At 44.8% G+C, this 23,007-nt stretch overlaps 1 protein-coding gene across 7 annotated transcripts in view; it reads right to left on the bottom strand.

Moving 5' to 3' along the window:
• Positions 1 to 23,007, bottom strand: part of Vwa3b (von Willebrand factor A domain containing 3B) — a 256,834-nt gene that overhangs the window by 154,715 nt on the left and 79,112 nt on the right. For 6 of the 7 annotated variants that reach the window (XM_058578290.1, XM_058578291.1, XM_046440342.2 and 3 more), the window contains one exon: positions 20,220 to 20,335. The exons of the other annotated variant lie outside the window; for it this stretch is intronic. In XM_058578290.1, the coding sequence (XP_058434273.1) occupies positions 20,220 to 20,335 (116 nt within the window). The remainder of the gene's footprint in view (positions 1 to 20,219; positions 20,336 to 23,007) is intronic. 7 annotated transcript variants of the gene reach the window in all.

Raw genomic sequence — 23,007 nt, 5'->3', positions numbered from 1 at the left:
CTAAAGGGAGTGAGATGAAATCTCAGTGTAGTTTTAATTTGCATTTTTTTTATTTGCTAGATACATTGAACATTTTTTCCTATATTTGTTGACTGATTGTATTTCTTTGGTTGAGAAGTATCTGTTTGATTCCTAGTAAAATTTCTTCCAAGTAAGGCAAAAAGGAAGGACAATCACTGAGGGGCTGTCACAATGCTATTCTTGCCCTCACCAAGCCAAGCTCTGGCACCTCTTGGCCGGAGCCTGCTGTGTGCAGGAGAACCAAGGAGACTCCTGGAGGCAACCGTGGTGGGTCCCCACCATTTTCAGTGACATCCTCGGCCCAGCTACCAGCTGAGCACTACTTAGCTTCGAGGGGTTATGGGAGTCCCTACTCTGGGATTTGCTTCTAATAAATATGATCTTGCAGAAAAGAACTCAGCAGATGTGTTCTCTGGTTCTAAAAACTCCATTCCAGTAAAATGTTTTTTAAAGCACAAAACTAAACCCTTCTTTTCCACAGAATTCACATTGGCTCAGAGCCCACCGGTGATATCATCATTAAAGCCAAGAGCTGGGTCCAAACTCTTCAAGGACGAACACCGTCCTTGCTGGGGTACCTGGTCTCTGCCTGGGCTCGGGTCCTTCTAAACGTTTTTTCATTTCTCCTCACCACAGCTCTGAAGGCAAAATCTACTTGCACCCATTGTATGGCCAAGCAAACTGGAGTAAATGGTCCAAGGTCACAGCAAAAACAAGGGGCAGAACAGGGAGTGAAACCCATGTGGGTGGGACATCACCAACCTTGCTGCCCTGTAAGGTTGCCCTGGAAACAGGATGGATGTTCAGAAAGGGGTCCTGCACAATTATCAAGAATACAAGCAACAATAAATGCTGGTGAGGATGTGGGGGAAAAGGCACACTCATACGTTGCTGTGGGACTGCAAATTAGTGCAACGACTATGGAAAACAGTGTGGAGATTCTTCAGAAAACCTGGAATGGAACCACCATTTGACCCAGCTATCCCACAGCTTGGCATACCAAAGGACTTAAAATCAGCATACTACAGGGACACAGCCACATCAATATTTATAGCTGCTCAAAAATTCATAATAGCTAAGCTATGGAACCAACCTAGGTGCCCTTTAACAGATGAAGGAAAAAAGAAATTGTGTTATATATACACAATGGAATATTACTCAGCCTTAAAAAAGAATGAAATTATGGCATTTTCCAGGAAATGGATGAAACTGGAGACTATTATGGTAAGCAAAATAAGCCAATCCCAAAGAACCAGAGGCCAAAGGTGTTCTCTGATATGCAGATGCTAATTCATAATAAGGCGAGGCGGGAGAGATAGTGGTATTTTGGACTAAACAGAGAAGAGTGGAGGGAGGGGAGGGAATATGGGGGTAGGAAGTCTAGTAGAATGAATAGATCATTATTACCCTATGTGCATATATGATTATATGATCTGTGTAACTCTACATCATGTACAACCGGACGAATGAGAAATTATACTCCAAGTATGATGCGTCAAAAAACATTCCACTGTCATGTATATTAATTATAACAAATAAAAAATTTTAAAAAATAATTCAAGATTTCAAAAAGTAGTCCCCCACCAGTAGTTGAGACCCCTCTGACCAAGCCGATCTCCATAATAGCTCACGGATGCCTGATAGCTTAGAACCACAGAGAGCAAGACCACCATTGGGTCTAGGGGGCACTAGAGCCCAAGGACTAACCCCAAGCCACCAAGACGGACTGAGGCACACCAGGGTGGATGTTTCTGACTTTCAAAGTGTAGCCAATAAGGACAGGGCAGGAGCAAAGGCAGGTTGGGGCTCAGGCCCTCCCAAAGTTGGCTAGATCAGATGAGAGGGTATTAATAGCTCTGTTCATGAAGAAGCAAGGGACAAGTCCTGACAGAGATGGATGGCCAGCACAGCTCGCAGACAGCCAGGGCCCAAGAAGTGAAATGTTATGTGTGCTGAGCCCAGAGTTGGAACTCCCAAAATAGCTCTCACAGCTGCCAAATGCAAACCTTAAGCCCTCAGGGCTTCTGTGCACCCGTAAGACCAAGAGTGAGGTACAGCCGCCCGCCTGTGCCTGGAGGTGTTGAGTAGCAGGATTCTCTTTAAAAGTTTCAAATGAGACAAGGCTGTCCTCTAGATTCATGGACAACATCTTAAAAGCGAGTGCACCACAGGTCGGCATCAAAGGACACATTTCCAAGGAAATGCAGTTTGCTCTTGATTATCCAGGAATAGGAAAGTGCATCTCAGGAGCAGGGGACCAGCTCCCGGTGCAGGCAGGAGCCAGGATATCACTCCCCAGGTCTGGTGCCTGCAGTTGACAGCTGAGCTCGCAGGCGATCAAAAAGCAGACCAAACCAAAGCTGCTCATTTAATGAGGTTTGCTTTAAAGCAAGACAAAACCAAGCTGTTGTTGAAAACCCCAGAGGCATTTTAAAAGCATAACGTACAAAGGGTAGGTTGGATTTGAAAGTGCTCCCTCCCAGGAGGAAGTGCTGCCATTTTTTATCAGGGGTCTGCTAAGAGACTTCTCAGGGAGCTGCAGCTGAGGGAGAGGAAGCCACCGGAAATGGAAGAGGATGGGGGTGAAGCACAGAAAGTCTGCACCAGAGGGCTCTGTGAGCTTGAAATTTTCCAGGTTCACCCAGAGAGGGTGGGAAATGACACGAAGCCCTCTGTCCCGACCACAGAGGTGCCTTACGCTGCAGCCAAAGAGCCCCCAAGGCCCCCACCTTGGACCTCCCCATATGCCACGGGGTGACAGCGGCTCATGTTACAATGCTGACATCTCTGGGGATCCTCGTCACATGAAGCTGCTGTTGTTCTTTGGTGTCTGATAGTGATTTGCCCAGATGGCTAATTTGACAAATGAAATGAGGCCCAGGACAAGTTAAGTTTGAGTGTGGCAAAGGGGACAGGTCCCAAACACTACCTCTCTGTCACATTCATGTCTCACCTATCAGATAAAACAGTTGTCACCATCCATAGATAAACAGGTTCACTTAGCAAAGATAGGTTGAGTGCCTTCTACAAGTCGGGTGGGCACTGATGGTGCTGGAGGTGAATCCAGGGGCCAAGGTCCCCCAGGGCGTCCCCCTCCCAACACTCTGCCCTCAGAAACCTGCTTGCAGCTCTCTCCTCCCAGTCCAGGGCTCATGTCCTCCCCTCAGCCCTCCACTGCTTATCCCAGGTCTGTGCCACCATCAAGCTTTGCCTAGAAGCCCCAGGAAGCTGCAGTCAGCCTCCCGCTCCCCAGGGCACCAGCCACAACCCTGTGCTCCATCCTCCTGCTGCCAGGACACTCCTAGACCTCATATGAATTAGGCTGTGGGTACATGAAATCCCTGGCTGATTGTCACTCCAGCCTCAATTCCAAAGAGTGCAAAGAAGCATGCACCAGGGACGGTGACACTGTTATACGCAGGACCTTGACTCCAGTCTCATTTAAGCCGAACCTCCACAAACACGACAGGCCGCTGCTCAGCCCGAAGCCTGCTACTCAGCCGTGGGCCCAGCTTCTCCTTCCGCAGTAGCGTGAGCTCTTGGGGTGCTGTCCGCACTTTGCTCTCTGGATTGCAAACGTTTCAAGCACAGGGACAAAGACTTTGCCTTCGCACCCTCCACAGGACCCAGGGTTTTAGGTCAGAAGTCCTCTCCCTCCTTGTTTTCATCTGTACTTACGACGAGGAAACAGCTATTGAGCACCTACTGTTTCTTCTCTGGTGGCCTTGCTCCCCCTCGTCATTGGCAGCCCCATTACTGCAAGAGCTCTCCCGAGGGGTATGTGACAGGTGCAGGTTCTCTGCTCATAGGGCTATGACCCAGATGTTCCAGGCATTCATGGTGACATTCCCGTTAGGTCCCCATGCCACAGAGAGGTGAGACCGCCCTGAAGTACTTGAGCACTATCATTCCAAGGTCAGGAGGGAGAAAGCCATTAGAGAGGTGGTGTGGCACTGGGCCAAGTGACAACTAGCCCTGGGCAAGAGCAATTGAAAAACAAAACCAACACGGGAAAGGTTCACTCAGACAGTGCTGGTGGGACTGCAAGTTGGTGCAACCACTCTGGAAAGCAGTGTGTAGATTGGAACCACCCCTCAACCCAGTTACCCCACTGCTTGGCATGTACCCAAAGGACTTAAAATCAGCACACTACAGCAATGCAGCCACATCAATGTTTATAGCTGCTCGATTCACAATAGCTAAGCCATGGAACCAACCTAGGAGCCCTTCAACAGATGAATGGATAAAGAAAATGTGGTACATACACACAATGGAATGTTACTGAGCCTTCAAGAAGAATGAGATTATGGCATTTGCTGGTGAATGGGTGGAACTGAGACTATCCTATTAAATAAAATAAGCCAGTCCCCAAAAAAGAAAAGACTGAATGATCTCTCTGATATGCGGATGCTAACACACTATGGGGGTGTGGGGGTTCATTGGATTAGACAAAGGGGAATGAAGGGAAGGGAGGGGGATGGGAATAGATAGGAAAGATAGTAGAATCAGACAGAACTTTCCTACGTTCAAATATGAACACATGACCAGTGAAACTCCACATCATGTACAACCACAAGAATGGGAAGTTCCACTGCCTGTATTTATAATATGTCAAAATGCACTCTACTGTCATACTAAAGGGAACTAAAGGGAACAAAGAAAAAAATCACAAAAAAAAGCACCCTTGGCAATTCTTGACCCTGGGTCATTCCCAGGTCCCACTGTGGGCTGGATTTTGTGGGACGCCTAGGTGAGGGCCTGGTCCAGCTGGCTCCAGAGTTTGCAGTCTGCCTGACCCTGAACCCCCCCACACACAGCCGCCCCAATACAACCACGAAAAGGCAGTATTTTTTTCAGGAAAAAGGTATCACATGCTTCTATTTTCAGAAAGCCATACAACATGTTTTTTAAAAGATAATAAATTGCAAGCTATTAAAAATTCCCAGAGACCTAAAATGATAATTAGATCAGACAAAGGGGGAATATCACCTCCATAAAAAGGTGGAAGACAATGAAATCAGTAGCTTTTGTTAAAATGAAAAAAAAAATCCCAGTTATTTGCGTTAGATTGTATGTTCAGATGTTCTGTTGGTGAGAGGCAATTGAACACCTGCTAGCTTGATCCAGCCCCAGGCCCCAAGCACCAAGGAACTGCACCCAGTCCCACCCGACGAAAATTAACTGTTAATTAATTTAAAGCAAATATAGAGTCCTCTCGCCATCTGGACAAGTGTCTAATGTTTTCTTGGGTCACTGAGTATGTGTTTCACAAGGGTCCTTATGTTATCTCAGAAGCAATTTCAAATACAAAGGATGAGCCACTTATGCCATAATCTAATCTGTGAATGTGGTACTGTCTCCTGGGTCTTCTCTCTCTAAGTGGAACACTATAAAATGCAAGAGGAAGCCAGGTGCAGTGGCGCATGCCTGTGATCCCAGCGGCTCGGGAGGCTAAGGCAGGAGGATGGAGAGCTCAATGCCAGCCTCGGCAACTTAACAAGACCCTAAGCAACTTGGTGAGACTCTGTCTCAAAATCAAGAATTGAAATCAAAAAAGGGCTGGGGAACGTGGCTTGGTGGCTAAAGGCCCCTGGGTTCCATCTCTAGGACTGGGAAAAAAAAAAAAGAGTGTTATTATTTTAGTTGGATCTTATAATGGTTGCCTCCTGCTGACGCATGAAGAGAGGACATAGAAGGGGAAACTGAAATGTGGCATGAACCTGCTTCACGCTGACTACTGCTGGGCGTTTTAGACACATCACTTCATCGGCTCACAACAAAGGTGTGAGTCGCCCCACTTCACACACGAGCACACTGAGGTCAGAAAAATCAAGGAACTTGCTGAAAGCTGCCCATCTATAGGGTCAGGATTCGAACTCAGGTCTGTGGGCCTCCAAAGCCCCTGCCTTCCTTTCACACTGGAACCCCATCCTGTATCCTCAGGCATCATCACGATGCAAGCTCTATGTCGGCAGACCCCATCCCCTGTGTGCTGGCCCTTTTCAGTTTCCCTGAAACGGTCATGGGCAGTGACCCCTGGGACAAGCCTGCTGGGGTCAGCCCTGAGAGCTCTCCATGGCGGGGCTTCTGCTGTCTGCACGTTCATCTCTACTAAGGTTTGGATGTGGTTTGTCCCCTGGGGTTAATGTGTTGGAAGCTTGGTCCTCAAAGTGGCCGTGGGCGAGGTGCTGGGCCCTTTAAGAGGAGGGGCCTAGTGGGAGGTCTCTGAGGGTGCCACCCTGGGAAGAGACTAAGATGGTTCCTGTGGGCCCCCAGTGACTTCTCATGCAAGGGTTGTTATAGAAGAGCAAGACTGGTCTCTCTCCAGTCTCTCTGGCTTCCCCCCTCTCTGTGATCCCTCCTTCTCACATACATGCCTGCCATGATGCCATCTGCCATGATCTGACACAGTCAGAGGGGACCTCACCAGAGCCACAACTATATGATTTGGACTTTCAACTTCCATAGCTGTGAGCTCAATAAACCTTTCTTCTTAATAAATCACCCAGCCTCTGGTAGTTCATTATAGCAATGTAAAACTAAGACATTCTCTTATCAAACCATGAATTTCTTTTTTTTTTTTTAAACCATCACTTTCTTGATGACAGAATCATGTTTATCCATTTTTGTAACCATGATACATCCCTGATGCCTGGTCAATACTTCCAAATAGCTGTTCTAGAACATAGGCTCCTTAAGAGGCCTCCTTTGTTTATCATCATATCCCCAGAGCCCAGCAATGCCCTTGACTTTTTAATTTATTTATTTATTTTACCCTTGACTTTTAAATAACAAATGTGAGTGGAATCTCTCACTCTGTAATCATAGCAAGTTTATTCAAACATAATCAGAGCAGTCTGCACTGCAGCTGGGAGCCTAGACTTAAGCAAGGAATTAGGACCTGAGCCCAAGTTGGGGTAGGAATACAGGGGCCCTGCCCTGAGGTACGTACTCTCTAATTGGGAAACTGGTCTTCACCTACGTCAGATGAAGGTGTGAACTAGGGGAAGAGGAGAGGGAGGGGCAGCCAGACTGTTCTTAGGTGAACGGGGCCTTGGAGTCACAGGGGAAGGAGGAAGTCTAAATTGCAAAGGGACACTCAGAGTCCTGGGTCCCCTATTTGGGAACCTTATCTTTAATTCCTTTTGAATCTCCACTTCCTCACCCCCCTAGTGGGAATCTAAAGCCCCCAGAAGGTGTTTAATGAACATTTGTTAACCAGTCGCAGTCGATGAGACTCGCAAGGCACCCAACTGTCAGAGGAGCAAGGCTTCAGGGGACGTGGGTCCCTCCACCTCCTAAACTACAAGGTGGCAGCAATTTTGGAAATGCCGCTGCTCTGGCTCCATCCATCACATAAGCTGAATTCTAGGAAGCAGGAAGGAGTCGTCTGAGAACCTCCTGCTGTCAGTATAAACAGCTATAAACTGGCACCAGCCAGGGCTTCTAAATTAAATTGGAGATTAGAAACGAAGAAGCCAAGCCAAGCCGGAGCGATGGGCCACTAGACTCCAGATGTCTAATTCAAGATCACGAGAGTCTGCCAAGAACAGGACTCGTTTATTTTTTCTCTTTAAGCATAGCAACCTGACATATGCCCAAGTAAATAAAATTTCGTTTTAAAATAGTTAGTCTTAGTTCAAACATTTTTCTCCACCAACACACAAAAAAGGGTAGTTTCCAAAGGTAGAACCAACCAAAGTTTTATATTTTATAGCTACAACATTTTTGGACTTAATGCTGGTAGAGCTGAGCAGCTTTTCTAATGTCATTTTGCCAAGAGTCCTAGTTACAAAAAATACACTCAGAAAGAAACATTGTGTTTTGCTATTACCTAATACTCCTTTTAGTTTATTCATTGCAAAGTCTTTTTCCCTTGTCTCCTAAGCAAAATCCAGTGATGAGCACAGAGAATCCTATAAACAGGGACTGGTGATTAAAGATGCTTAGCCGAGCAAGTGCTGTGCCCAGAGGGGCTAAAGCAGGCTCAGTGGGGAGAGCGATGTGGATTGATTGATTAGTGATGGCTGCCATGGTGGGGTGAGAGGGTGGATTGATTAGTGATGTCTGCCATGGGTGAGGATGAGGCTGGAAATGGAAGGGCTTCCTTGGTGCCCACCCTGGCCTACTGGAACCACAAAAGTGTCCTGAGTACCACCCAAAGTACAAATCAGCATATTGGTACTTTGGGTGGTATCCATGAAACCATGTGAGTTGAAATTATGCCCCAGCTGTTTGCAATTTGCCTCCTCCACCCCCACCACAAGGGTATGATGCTCTGGCTTGAAGTGAGAGCCCTGAGCCACATTCCTGGGACTTTTTAATTTTTTATTTTGAGACAGGGTCTCATTAAGTTGTTTAGGGCCTTGCTAAATTGCTGAGGCTGATCTCAAAATTGTGATCCTCCTGCCTCAGCTTCCTGAGCCACTAGGATTACAGGCGTTCACCACCATTTGGCTCCTTAGATTTTCAAGCACAAAGAGGCTGACATCATGAGACACCCCACGCCACAAGTCCACTACCACCCCACACAAGTCTCCTGTCAACTTCATTGATTCATTAAGCCTGAGAAGCTACATTAATGCCAAGATCACTTACTTTTACTTGATGACAGGGAAAATTTTTAGTCTAATATAATTTTATGTATCTGTACTATTTCAGTTTAATTACATTTTTTGAAGCTAAAACAGGAAGAGAGAACCAAAATAAAAGATGAAGCCTGCTCCTGAATGGGGCTGCTGACGGGACTGCAAATTGGTGCAGCCACTCTGGGAAGCAGTATGGAGATTCCTCAGAAAACCTGGAATGGAACCACCATTTGACCCAGCTGTCCCACTCCGTGGTCTATACCCAAAAGACTTAAAATCAGCATACTACAGTGACACGGCCACATCAATGTTTATAGCTGCTCAATTCACAATAGCCAAGCTAGGGAACCAATCTCAGTGCCCTTCAACAGATGAATGGATAAAGAAAACATGGTGTATATACACAATGGAATATTTCTCAGCCATAAGGAAGAATAAAATAATGGCATTTGCCAGTAAATGGATGGAAGTGGAAACTATCATGTTAAGTAAAATAAGCCAATCCCCCACCACATACACACACACAACAAAGTCTGAATGTTCTCTCTGATACACAGATGCTAACCCACAATCATGGGGTGGGAGTTGGGAAGAATAGAAATTCAGTGCATTAGACAAAGGGGAATGAAGGGAAAGGTGGGAGAATTGGAAAGTCAGTAGAAAGAATTGACAGAACTTTCCAGTGTGCATATATGAATACACAACCTGTGAAACTCCACATCATGTACAACCACAGGAATGGGATCCTAGTTAGAATAAGATATACTCTGCGTGTATAATGTGTCAAAATACACTCTACTGTCATGTATATCTAAAAAGAACAATTTTTTTAAAAAAGATGAAGGCTTCTCCAAACCCAAGAGATCTGAAGCTATTTTTCTTTCTGAGAAAGAGTCCCCACACCACTAAACAGACCCCTGCTCTGGGCTCACAGGCCACCCCAGCAGCTGCCCAGGGGATTAAGAATGCCGCCCTGGGATAGCACCAGCTGTTAAAGTTCCTTCCAAAGCAGCAACAAGCCCAGACGAATCCAGAACAATCCATCCCTACATGAAATTGAAAATCATCATGTCCAATTTATAAATATCCTTGTAGTATTTGAGCCACTTGCTGACCTGAGTCTTACAACAGAGAAGTAGGTGAAGCCATCCAAAAAGGTCCCTCCAATAGAATCCTATTTACATTAAGTAAGACAAATGCTCCTGATTTCTTTCAAAACCCCCAGCGGTCAACCCCAAGTATCAACGTTGACCCATTTCCTATCAGGACACAGTTTAGTACTCCCATATGCACTTCCTGGTTTCAAATTCTAATTTCCACCCATAATTATGTATGCAGATAAACCAGTTAACATCATGATCATGGTCAAGGCTACCTTACCCTTTAGGATTATTTCACTTTCAAGAACTTTCTATGATAAGCCTGTTTGGGATTGCAGGAAGGAAAAAGAAAGCTGCTATTCATCGAATGTCCACTGGAGGCTGAATGTCTTGATGGGCGTTGTATTTTTTAGATTCTCCCAACAACCATTGCCATAGACTTTATTGAGAGAGAAATTTGGGGATACAGAAAAAGAAATACTGGATCTCAAAAGAGAAGCCCCATGAATATAAGAAATGCCTATAAGTTTTGAAATACAACTATGAGCAAAGCAGCCCATGACCATAACCCATGTCCTTGGCCCTTGCCCTCAAAAAGTAACATAGTGTGGGTAGTGCTCAAGCACAGGAAAAACTAGCTGCACTCTGACTCCTCCTCTAATCCAGCCCCTAGCTACCATCCCTCTATGAATGCTAGTACTCCAGACCAATGCGTTGCCATCTCTCCCTCTGCAATGGCCCATCTTCTCCCTCCAATGTATATCTGCTTTCCCAAATAAAGTGCCTGTGTCTCTGACTGGCACATGCTGAAATTCTTTTCCATCATGTGCACATGCTGAAATTCTTTTCCATCATGACCCCACTTGTCCTGAGTTGAGGTCCCCCTCTCTGGGAACTCTTCTGGTGACATTATATCATTCCTATTTTTATAAAACGAGGAAACATAGCTCAGCAACGTGAGGTAACCTGCCTCCGTGCTCACAATTAGTGACACAACTCGGATTGGAAGCCAGGTCTGATTCCAAAGTTGATTCACTTTCTAGCAAATGCTGCTTCTTAGGCCAAAACCAGAATCCCAAAGGAACAAAACACTGTAATAGTTTGTATGATCGTGCACCCAATTTTCACTTTCCTGCCTATCTGCGTGTGAGTGCAGTAGACAGACCTCCCCACTCCAATGATGCTGAACTTGGGCATGAGATTTGCTCTGGATAATGGGTGTAATGTGAGTCTTAAGTGGGGCTGCAGGGCTGGCCTTGGCTCCTGTGCATATGCTCTTGACCATGACAAGAATACACTGGATGGCACGGGTTAAAGGAGGAAACTAAATTAATCCATTCTAAATTAATCACACCACGGTTGACATGTAGATGCATGATTTAAAAAAAAAATGGCTGGAATTTTTCTGAATTTGATGAAAATCAATAGGTCCAAGAAGCTCAAGGAACCCTGAGTACAAGATACCTGACGTTAGGGATGACGTTAGGGATAGACGTTGCTCCTAGTAAAAAGTGGTGGGAAGCTGCAGAAGGAAAGGACAGAAATGAAAGGGGGAAGCCAGGAGGATGTGGTCTGCCTCCAGCTGTTAGCAGCTGTTAAATCCCACCCAGTGGAGAGTGGGAGAGGACAGCGGCGGGAGCAAGAGAGGAGCTGGATTTTCTTCCAGACTAATGGGGGGGAAGCAGACCCAGTGCGGGCAGAGAGTCCCAGAAGGAAATGAATGGAGGGTGTGCCTCCAAGGGTCTGTAGATAGCACCAGGCCACAGGGTCAGGGGTGAGAGGCACCACCCCATCTGAGCCGCACCGCACAAGTGCTTAGAAGGGCTGCGGCTCAGCAGGGACTGTGAGCTTGGGCCCGAGTCCCCGTCCCCATCTTCGCATTCTTGACAGCCAAAGATTGGCCATGAACTTCTAGAAGGTAATGTAGGAAAAACTTAAAATGCAATGCACCCTAAGCAACAAACATTGCCTGTGTCAAAACACTGGAAAAGGTTCCCATCCCCCAAAGAGCACAATCCAAGAAAACAAAAAGGGAAAATTTAAATCTGGAAGAAAATTCCTCTGAGGAGTTAATGCATGTAGAGTAATCCAAAGCAAGCACAGATTACATAAATGATTTTATAAGTCAAAAGAATCACTCTTTGTGAATGTATCTTTGTGTTATATTGTTCAATAAAATGTGGATGTAGGTTAAAAAGTTCAAGAATGAAGAATAAATGCTTTTACATTATATATCTATGTTTGCCTTTGCAATGAAACAAGAAACAAGACAAAATTGCTCTCAGCCAAAAACTACTTTTTGTTTTCTCAAGGGAAGAGGTTGTTGAAAGGAACCACCCCAAAACACAAGACCTAAAATTTGGTAAAAATCCATAGGGCTGGAAATGTGGCTCAATGGTAGAGCACTTGCCTAGCATGCATAAGGCCCTGCATTTGATTCAGGACTGCAAAAAAATAAAAATAAAAAAGATACGTGCATTCTAAAAGTTGATAAAAATTCATACCTAATTAATTTATTTGCAGATATTATTACAACTTGTTTATCAAACCTGTTTCAAGAAATGCAGATTTGTGCAGGGTGCGGCAGCACATGCCTTCAATCCCAGTGGCTTGGGAGGTTGAGGCAGGATGATCATGTTCAAAGCCAGCTTCAACAAAAGTGAGGCGCTAAGCAACTCAGTGAGACCCTGTCTCTAAATAAAACACAAAATAGGGCTGGGGATGTGGCTCAGTGGTTGAGTGCCCTGAGTCCAATCCCCGTTTCCCACCCCTCAAAAAAGAAAAAATTGCAGATTCATATAAATATCTACAAAACCATAAGTAACAAACATCAAAATTAGATGCAATCAGATTTGTGACAATGCATTTACCTAATTTAGCCACCCTCTATCAATTTAGCTTGGAGCAGTCCAAAGTCCTCAAGAAGTTTTAGAGAATAGTTTTTGCCTTTTAAATCTCCAATTGCTAATGGAATGAATGCAATAACATTGTTCTAATTTTTTAAAGGTTTTACTAGGCCAGCAAGCAAACTGCTGATACAGCCCAGTCTTCTGTCTGCTTTTTAAATTGCATCACTAGAGTGAGCCAGTGTATGCTGGGGGGAGGGGAAGAAAAATGAAAAAGGCAGGGAAAAAAAACCCAAGAAGCTTAAATGGCAATGGATATTTGGAGAAAAATGGTGTGTGTGGAATAAAAGGGCACTGAACTCAAACACACATGTGCGCTCCTCCTAGAAAGTTCAGGCCAGCAACATACAAAATGATGGTTTATTTGGATAGCACCAAAATCATTTTTCACATCTACAAAAAGTACACAAGACAGATGGTAAAATCAGTTAATGTCAAAAGGTCACAATTAGCCTTGGACTTGGAAAGGAAACAAAGTAGATGGTCCAGGATCAAGCCCATCACTAGCCACACACAGCGTACTTCAAAAGGAAGAAGAGATGAGTGGCAGGAAGACATTGCTGTATACTTAGCTTCAAATCCACCTTTATCCTCACATCACATTGTACTTCAAAATAAATCTAGATGGGCCCAAAAGATTTTTGCTTTTGTTTTAAACTCAGGCTATTAAGAGCCAAAAGAAGCTGGGTGTGCTGGCGCATGCCTATGATTCCAGCAGTTGAGGAGACTGAGGCAGGAGGATTCCAAGTTCAAGGCTAGACTCAGCAACATATTGAGACCTTAAGCAACTTATCGAGACCCTGTCTCAAAATAAAAAATAAAAATGGCTGAGGATGTGGCTCGGTAATTAAATGTCCCTAGGTCCAATCATTCGTGGCACCAAAAGAAACAAAACAAAACAAAACAAAACAACCAAGAGAAGGAGGATAGAATCACGAAGGAGCTAGGACTTAGAGACTGGAGTTACTGCGCGAATTTTAAGGCAGCATATAAAAAATAGCCAAAATGAAAAAAAAAAACTAGTAAAAATATCCATGAATATTACACTAAAGAGTTAATGTCTCTAATATACAAAGTTAAGATGACGTGACAATAAACATATGACCCCAGCAGATAAACAGGCAAAAGACAAGCAGGTGCTTTACAAAGGCAGTCAATAAATATAAAAGCAGCCGTTACTCCTCTCTGGTGATTGCATTAATTTCTTCATCAAAAAAATATTGACGGAAACAAGATACTAACCTAATACTGATTTGAGTCCCCTCAGATGGGTATTCTTTATATACTGCTGGTGTGAATGGAATCATCTTAAACCATTTTTTCAAAATTCACATGAGCGATTACCCTTTGATCCAGTATCTTCACTACTAGAAATAAATTTTTTAATTTATAAAATACTAAAATACAGGAGGAAATAAATATATCATGCAAAAGATAAATGTAAATTATTTATAATAACAAAATATTATAATATCATCTGTTATAATGAAAAATTATTATTTATAATAATGAAAAAGTCCAATAGGAAATGTTGGACAAAATTGATACAGAACTTTAAGAAAGATTAGATATTTTAATGTCAACTACAGATGTTTTATGATAAAATAGGAAGACACTTGCCAGAATATTAAGTAGAAAATGTCATGTGCAGATTGTATAATATGATATTTGTGCTTTAATTATTTTTTAAGTATACAGCAAGAAGATTGATGAAAGATACCAAAATGTTCAACAGCAAAAAAAAAATCCTTGGGTGGCAAGGATTTTTTTTTTTCCTCCTTCTTATACTTTCCAAATCATCTACACTATGCCTGGAAAGTGTCCTACAGTTGTGTGTTCAGACTTCCAACTCTTCTCATACCAGCCCTGTAATCTCTGCAAATTATTTCCAGGCTGTCTGCCTCCTGAAAAAAGAAAAAAAAAACAAAAAACCGAGGCAGCACTATCCCCCACCTCCCAGGGCTGTTGTGATTTTTTAAATGAGCTAATGCAGGCAATACACTTAGCAACATGCTTTGAAAGAACAAGAGCTACATATTTAAAGGGTCAGTGGACTTCATCCTCCTGGCCCAGTGACTAGCAATGATATCGTAACCCATGTAACACAGGGGCATGAAACAGGATGATCAAAGTTACTTTCTGATATTTACACATCTTGCTCTCTTTTAAAACATGAGAATTGTGTACCATGCTTTCAAGAGTTACTGTGGAATTTTAAAATCGATAATGAGAATTTAATAATAGAATTTAAAAACTGAGAGTAGATGGTTAAGTGTCCAAAGGATATTTTATCAGTTTTATATCAATAAGTGAGTGGCCACATAATAAAGACAAATAAATATACACCAAAGGTGAAGCATACTGTCCCTGCATATGTTAGATGGAGACCTGGGGCTCACATTTGCTCTTAGAGCCCGCTCCTGAGTATATCTACCCATTTAAGACCTAGCCTTTACATATATATATATATATATATATATGTATATATATACATATATATATATGGACTCAGGGGGCTGCTGCTGCCTCTGGATCAATTAAGCCTACTATCCAACTGCACCTCTCCTCTCCTTCCACCTGCTGACATCCTGAATTTGTTTCCCAAGGTCCAACGACACAGTACAATGCAAATCTTGTGTATTTGAATTCTTAGTAGTCACATTTAAGAAAATCAAACTAAATAAATAAACTTAATATTATTAATATATTTGAAACATGTAATATCACTTCAACATATAATCTATATTAAAAATTATTAATGTGGCTAGTTACATTTTTTACACAAAGTCTTTAAAATCTCATGTGTATTTTACCCTCAAGGCACCTTTCCATTTGGACTTGCTACATTTCATGTGCTCTAAAGCCACATATGGCTGGTGACTTCTGGCCTGTATGCTGGCTCTACATGTCTCATCTCACTGGCCCAATATCGTGCCAAGTTTTCATTTTCCATTCCCCAGCACCTACTCCTAAAGTATTTTAAAACATTAAAAACAAAATAACTAATTGTTTACAAAGCAGAAGCTTTGAAGAAGCCTAAGGGAATGACATTTTTTTTTCTCAGATTAAAAGGAGATTGCCCTTAGTTTGGGGAAGATGAGGGAGTCCCCAGGAGAAGGTGGGAACTGGTACCAGTTCTTTGCAGCACCTTGGAAAGAAGGCTGCACGGTGTCTCCAGGGAGGAGGAGCAGGATCTGCATGAGCCTGACAGCCAGAGCCCGGCATGACAGCAGTGAGATTTCTTGTGCTGGTGAGGCCATAGAACAGGGACCCCAGGGTTATTTGCCAGAACAGATGTCTCATTCTAGACCCTCTCTCCAAATGTTTAGCTACCTCCTAGGAGCTCTAAACAGTGGCTAAGGCCCAGGAGAGCATCCTTGACAATGACTAGGGTTAATTTCCAAAAGATAGAAGGGAGCTGGATCATTATTTTTATTATCATGAATTTTCTTGCATTAATTTTGAGTTTTAAAAATATTGCATTAACATGCATCAGTTTGTCAGGATAAACCCAACTACTATGTAGAGCTATAAAGCTCTAATTAAAAAAAAAAAATATTGCATTCATCCAGGTGTGATGATGCATGCCTGTAATCCCAGCAACTTGGAAAGCTGAGGTGGGAGGACTGCAAGTTTGAGGCCAGCCTCAGCAACTTAGCAAAGCCCTAAGCAACTCATCAAGACTCTGTATCAAAAGAAAATGTGAAAAGGGCTGGGGATGTGGTATATATATATCTCACACTGAAATATTTATTTCAATAAGCACATAAAAAAGATGTTACACATCACTAGTCATTAGGGAAATGCAAATCAAAAGCACAATGAAACACTAACTCCCACGCATTACTCGATGATTACTATCAAAAATACAGAACATAGCAAATGTTGGCAAACTTGTAGAACAATTTTACACTGTTGGGAACATAAGATGGTACAGCCACTATGGGAAACAGTGGAAAAAATTGGAAAATGAGTTTTTGAGCTTCCTCAAAAAATTAGAAATGATATTACCATATATGATCCAGGAAGCCCACTGTAGGTATATACCCAAAATAACGGAAAGCAGGTTTCAGAAAAACGTTTGCACAGTGTGGACATAACGGTGTTATTCACAACAGCTACAGAAGCACACAAGTGTCCACAGGTGAACGGATGAACAAACAGGATGTGGTCTGTACATGTCACTGAACCTGCCCGGCTTAGAAAGGAGGGAACTTCTGACACATGCGACATCATCGGTGAACCGTGAGGACGAGGCTAAGTGAGGGAAGCCAGTCACAGGACGCACCCTGTGTGACTCCACTTAATATGAGGGGCCTACAGTGGCACATTCAAAGGGAGAGAGGACCGTGTCTGTCAGGCTGGGGAGGGGACTCGGGTGCTGTGGTCTGAATGCCCGCGGCACTCCAGTGTTCAGACGTTGAGAGCCCTGATAGCCAACGTGACAGACTCATAGGTGGGGCCTTTAGGAGTAGGGTTAATTACAGCTTCTTCATCACTGTGACCAAAAAAAAAAAAAAACTGACAAGAACAATTTTAAGGAGGAAACGTTTATTTGGAGACTCATGGTTTCAGAGGTCTGAGTCTATAGACGGCCGACTCTGTCACTCTGGGCTGGAGGGGAGGCAGAACATCACGGTGGAAGGGTGTGGTGGAGGGAAGCAGACACAGACCGCAGACCAGAGTCAAAATATCTACCCCAAAGGCACATCTCCCCACACCCGCCTCCTTCAGCCACACCCCACCTGCCTACAGGTTCTGCCTAGTTAATCCCTATTAGAGGATTAATGCACTGATTGGGTGAAGGCTCTCATAACCCAGTCATTTCACCTCCAAACCTTCTTGCATTGTCTCCCACATGAGCTTCTGGGGACACCTCACATCCAAACCATAACAGGAGTCATGAGGCTCTCATAAAAGGTTGAAGGGAGCTCCCACTTGCCCTGTTCTGCCCTTCCACCTTCTCTTCCATGGGAGGACCTGAGGTCCCTCCCCTGCGGAGGTCTCAGCAACAAGGCCCCACTGTGGAAACAGAGACAAAGCCTTCACCAGACACTGAATCTGCCAGCCCTCTTGATCTTGGACTTTCTAGTGCCCAGAGCTGTAATAAATAAATAAATAAATAAATTTCTGTTCTTTATAAATCACCCAGTCTCTGGTATTTTGTTATAGCAGCACCAAAAAGACATGGGAAGCCATTGTTTAACAGGTACAGAGTTCCAGTTTGGGAAGGCAGAAAGAGTTCTAGATTTAAGTGGTGGTGGGTGGTCGCACAGTGTGAATGTGCTTTAGGCTACTGAAATGTATGCTCAAAAATGGCCACAATGATATATTTTAATACAATTTGAAGACCATTCTTATTTGGATCACAGATAGTTTTTTGTTTTGCTTTGTTTTTGTTTTTGCATTGGTGTAAAGCTCTCTGAAAACCAATGATTTGGAACCCCAAAAGACAATTATAGCAGGAAAGTCTTTAAGATTGCCAAATGAGTTCTACAAACAATGCTTCCCCAAGCCCTCACTCGATAGTCTCTGTTTTATCTACAATGGAGGCAAAATTATCTCCTAAGGAAGCCACCCCCCAACACACACACACACACACACACACACACACACACGACACCATCCACACACAACTAGAGGGTGGCCTGGGAAACCCACAGCAATAAGTGCTCTCAAGGGCCCATGTGGCAATGGGGAGAGGGACTCAGTGCAGAAGAGGCTACAGAGCGGCTGTGAAGTGGGAAACCACACATTTCCAGACCTTAAGAGTCTGTCAAAGTTTTCCGGGCAGTTTCTTGAGTGGGAGAACTAGGCTTTGAAACGTTGGCATTCTGGGACATTGTGACGGAAAGAGGAGACAAGATCGCATATTGAGCATTTGACACTCTGCCCCCTCAAACCCAGAACGTGTGATCACTGGAATGGATTTAGAGTGACAAGCCACAACCAACACCTCCATTCTGAGACAAGTGTTTTTATCTGTAATTTAATTTGATGCTTCCCAGGGCTGGGAAGATAATAGCTGTGGACAACAGGAAGCTATGGGGTCGGGCAGGTTTCCCTCACAACTCAGATGGCAAATGTTGTGGTTTGAGTGTGTCCCCAGAGTCCTGGTGCTGGAAACTTAATCCCCAGTGCAACAGTATTGGGGCTGTATTGGACTCTGCCCTCACGTATGGATTAAGGTCTTTATGACTGGCATGGATTAGTTATTGAGAGAGAAGGTTTAAAAGCAAGTTAAGGGGATGGGGATGTAGCTCAGTGGTAAAGTGCTTGCTTAGCAGGTGTGAGGCCCTGGGTTTGATCCCCAGCAACACAAAAAAAAGGAAAAGAGAAAAATTAGGTTCAGCCCTCTCTTGCTCTCTTGCTTCTGAATGCCATGCCAGCACCATGCCCTTGAATTTACCAGTCTCCAGCACTGTGAGCCAAATAAATCTCTACTCTTTATAAATTACGAGTCTCAGGTATTCTGTTATAGCAGCAGAAAACAGACAAAGACATCAAGAAATCTACATAGACCAAAAGCAAATCCCATTCACAGTAACTGGCAAGGCTTAGAATGCTGGTGATACATTCTTCACCCTGATTGAATCAGTGCCCACTAAGGATCAGTCTTATTTGTTACTTTCAGTAGGACATCCAGAAGTAACTGCTTCTCAGATTAGCATCCATCTAATTCATGATTTGGCATTTTCTCGCATTCTCTGGAGGCATCCACTTGACAATCAGAACAGTCACCTACAGGGGTGCTCCAGTGAGTTCTGCCCGAAACTACCCCCTGCTCTGCCCAGAGGACACTAAGAATTTAAATCTGAGAAGTTGTGCCTCAGATGCGGGGTTCCAACCTGATCCCCTGCTGTGAACTACCTGCAACTAACTGCCCACTCCTTAGGGTCCCAGAGAGCCTTTGCCACACCATTAGGTCAACAGGAATCTTTCAGAGACCTGTAGGCTGGAGCCAGGAGTCTGAGGATGCGCAGGCGGGTGGAGACGGGTGGGCTTTCTTAGCTGCTAACTAGTCAGGAGCCACATCATCTAACTATCAGATGGGAGACTGCGTCCCTGCTTTTCTTGGCAGTATTTTTTCAGTGTCTTGGGCACTTTGCAGTTTCATCAGCCCAAAAAAGAGACTTCCTGAGGTCACATTCCTATTTCTGGCTGATTTTGTGGCCTCATTTCTTGAGTGAAAAAGGGAGGCTCATTCAGCCTCCATAAAGGTCCCTGTGTGGCCTCCACCCTCACAAGAGGCAGGAAGAGCCCATACTCTGGAGCCACATTGAGGCTCACCACAGGGAGGACAGCAGGACCCCCTCCTCAGAAGTGCAGGCGCCCTCATTTGCCTAGAACTAACTCCATCATTGACACACCTAAGGCCACGCCTCCAGAAGGTTCTCAGGTGAGTAAACACGCATCGCTTAGGCCATTTCCCTGGGCCGTAACCTTATGCCTGGTGGCCAGGCTGGGAATCCCCCATGAACATCTGTGGGCTCTGCCCCTGTGCCACCATCATAATGAGAAGGGAAAGGGGGTCCCTACCTAGTGACAGAGATCACCAAGAGTCAAGAAGGATAACTACGCGGCTCCTTTGGGGTTCCAGGTACCTGGGGGGAGTTTTCCTCTCAGTTTTCTTGAATTCCAAGTGATCACATTGTCACCAGCCTCTGTGAGGAAAGCTGGCAATTCCATACACTCTGTCCTCTCGGCAAACGCGTGGAATCTGAAACACAAGGACGTTCCACATGAAGCCAGAGACGGGTGAGTGCGCCTCTCTGTTCAGGACTGTGAATCTCCTGTCTCCTTAGGGCTGAGCATCTTAATCTCACCATGTTCACCCCTTTCCTTTACACTCTATCAATTTCCACCAGTAGACAGGAAGGCAGAAGAGTATCGGAAATGGTTTGGGAGGTTGTTTCTGTTTGTTTGTTTGGTTGGTACTAGGGATTGAACCCACGGGGGTTTAACCACTGAGCCACATCCTCAGCCCTTTTTTACTTTTTATTTTGAGATAGGGTCTTGCTAAGTTGCTTAGGGCCTCATTAAGTTTCTGAGGCTGACCTCAAACTTGTGATACTCCTGCCTCAGCCTCCCGGTCTAAAATGGTTTGGGATTTTAAGTGATGATGTGTCTTTTCATTACAGGGTAATTAGCTCAACCAAATGGTATTTTTTGGTTTTTGGAAAATGATACCCTATTCTTCTATTTATTCTTTGGTTCCTGGGGTTCCAACATGCCAACAATTTTAATGACTCAGGATTTTAATGCGGTGACCCTGTAGCAGCCATCGGCATGTGGGCCTGTTGAAGTCTGGGGATATGGGCAGCATTGGCTCGTTCTCCCATTGCGGACGGGCCTCAGTCAGCTTTAACTCAGCAAACACATACTTCCCTGGGACCCAAGGTGAAGTGCTAGTTAAAAGAATTGCTGTCCAGGCAAGTTTTCAGGGCCTGTCTACCCAAAGTGTGGTCCAAAGAACAACCGCAGTGGCAGGGCCTGAGAGCAGGTTAGGGATCCGCATCCCCATGCCCCAACTGGGCCTGCTGGGTCAGAACATGCACTTGAATGTCCCCCGGGTGAGTGTGCAAATTAAAGCTTGACAAGTGCTGGTGAGGTTCACACAGGGGAGCGGGCTGTCACACTCCTAGCCCCCCCTAACCGAAATCCAAATTGTCAACAGCACCAGGGCATTAGATTTTGAATGGCAGAGAAGGTCTTGGTAATGCTAAGAGTTCCGCCTCTGCCAGTTCCTGCTCATTCAATGCAGAAAATCCTGCAGCAGAGCCTGGGGTGGACAGACGGGCAAAGAAATGGTAGGAGAGGTCTAGGGACCTTCTGGACCATGGGAAGCCTCACACCTGCCTCAAAGGTTCTGGGGAGACTCCATGGCAGTGAATAAATCTCACTCCAGTGCCCCCTTCTAAGGCCAGCGGACTCAGACTGGCCATGCCTGCCCCCTATGAGAGCTTCATCTAGAACAGAAACTGCCAGTTTCCTTCCTCCTGTGACCTCCTAGCAGGGCAAGTGAGGGAGGCAGAAGAAGTCTGTCCTGGCGGAACCCACGCCCTGAGTCTGGTGAGGCCTTTGGTGCCCAGGATTTTCCACTCTGATCTGTTCCCCAGATTAGAAAAGAGAGCAGGAGAAGGTTTCCTCCTGCTGATACCACCTTGCCTGTGCAGAAGCAAATCCCTTAATAGTGATATAATACGACTCTAATACAGCAGAGCTATTGGAATATAGCCCTGAGGCCACACTGATGGTTCCACTAGACACCGACTCGGTGTCTAGGGGGCCAGAGTCCACCTGAAAGACCAATAAGCTGGGACCACCTCCTCCAAGTTAAGAGGCCCACGACATACTGTTTCTGGTCAGATATTAACTGTCCTCTATTTGGGGCCCAGCAGCCCAAGGCGTGCCAGAGGAACCGGGAGCCATGGGTATCTGGGCAGGGGTGGAGCAGGAAGCAGCAGCACTGGCAGTGGGTAGGCTTGCTGTGAGGGCCCTGGGCAGGCACAGGAGGGCATATCTACATCTGCCCTATCTTAAAAACACACCTCCTCACAGTCAGTAGGGAACCACAGCTTCTCCCGTGGTTAATTACTCCCTGGGCTGTAGCATGCCCACAGAGAGTGCCCCAGGTGACAGAGCAGAGGACAAGCAAGACAAAGGGCCCTGCTAGTTGTCTTTTTCTCTCCCCCAGTGAAGGTGGGGAAGTGAGCCCCCTTCTGTACTGGGGAAGCTCAGGAACCCAGAATGGAAGTCAAGTTCTTGCTATGAAAAGATTTCAGAGGACCCAAGAGTAACCAGAGGATGGCCTCAGACTCCCAGATTCCTAGCCCCCATCAGACCCTGAAAATCAGAATCCACATTTCCATCGAGCTCCTTAAATTGTTATTACACAAATTGGTGGGCAAATTTGCATATTCCCATGCTCCTCTCTGTTATGTGGAATCAGCAAAGGCCAAGGCCAGGCCTCTGCATCATCAGCACACTCCCCTGCCATTATGACAAGCAGCTCCATTTAAGAGCAAGGGCTGTGGGCAAAATGTGTACCCATTTCAGACAGGTTGACTTAGGAAAAGGCTCATGAATTCTCCTTACGGCCACCAAGTGGCTGGTCTCTCTCCAAGGGGACCTAAACTTGCACATACAGAGAGAGAGAGAGAGAGAGAGAGAGAGAGAGAGAGAGAGAGAGAGAGAGACCAAAGAAGGGGAGACATGTTTAAGATATGGGTTTTATGGGCTGGGCCTCGGGCTCAGTGGTAGAGCGCTTGCCTAGCATGTGTGAGACAGTAGGTTCAATTTTCAGCACCACATAAAAAAATAAATAAATAAAGACATTTTTTAATATTTAAAATATTTTTTAAAGGTGTGGGTTTTATTAATATTATTCAG

The sequence above is a fragment of the Marmota monax genome, unplaced genomic scaffold (genome assembly GCF_021218885.2).
Source record: "Marmota monax isolate L192 unplaced genomic scaffold, Marmota_monax_Labrador192_F-V1.1 WCK01_AAM20220418_F8-fsc00210, whole genome shotgun sequence".
NCBI classification, from domain to species: domain Eukaryota; kingdom Metazoa; phylum Chordata; class Mammalia; order Rodentia; family Sciuridae; genus Marmota; species Marmota monax.
Note: the sequence above shows the minus strand (reverse complement) of the source record. Positions and strands in the feature narration are given on the sequence as shown.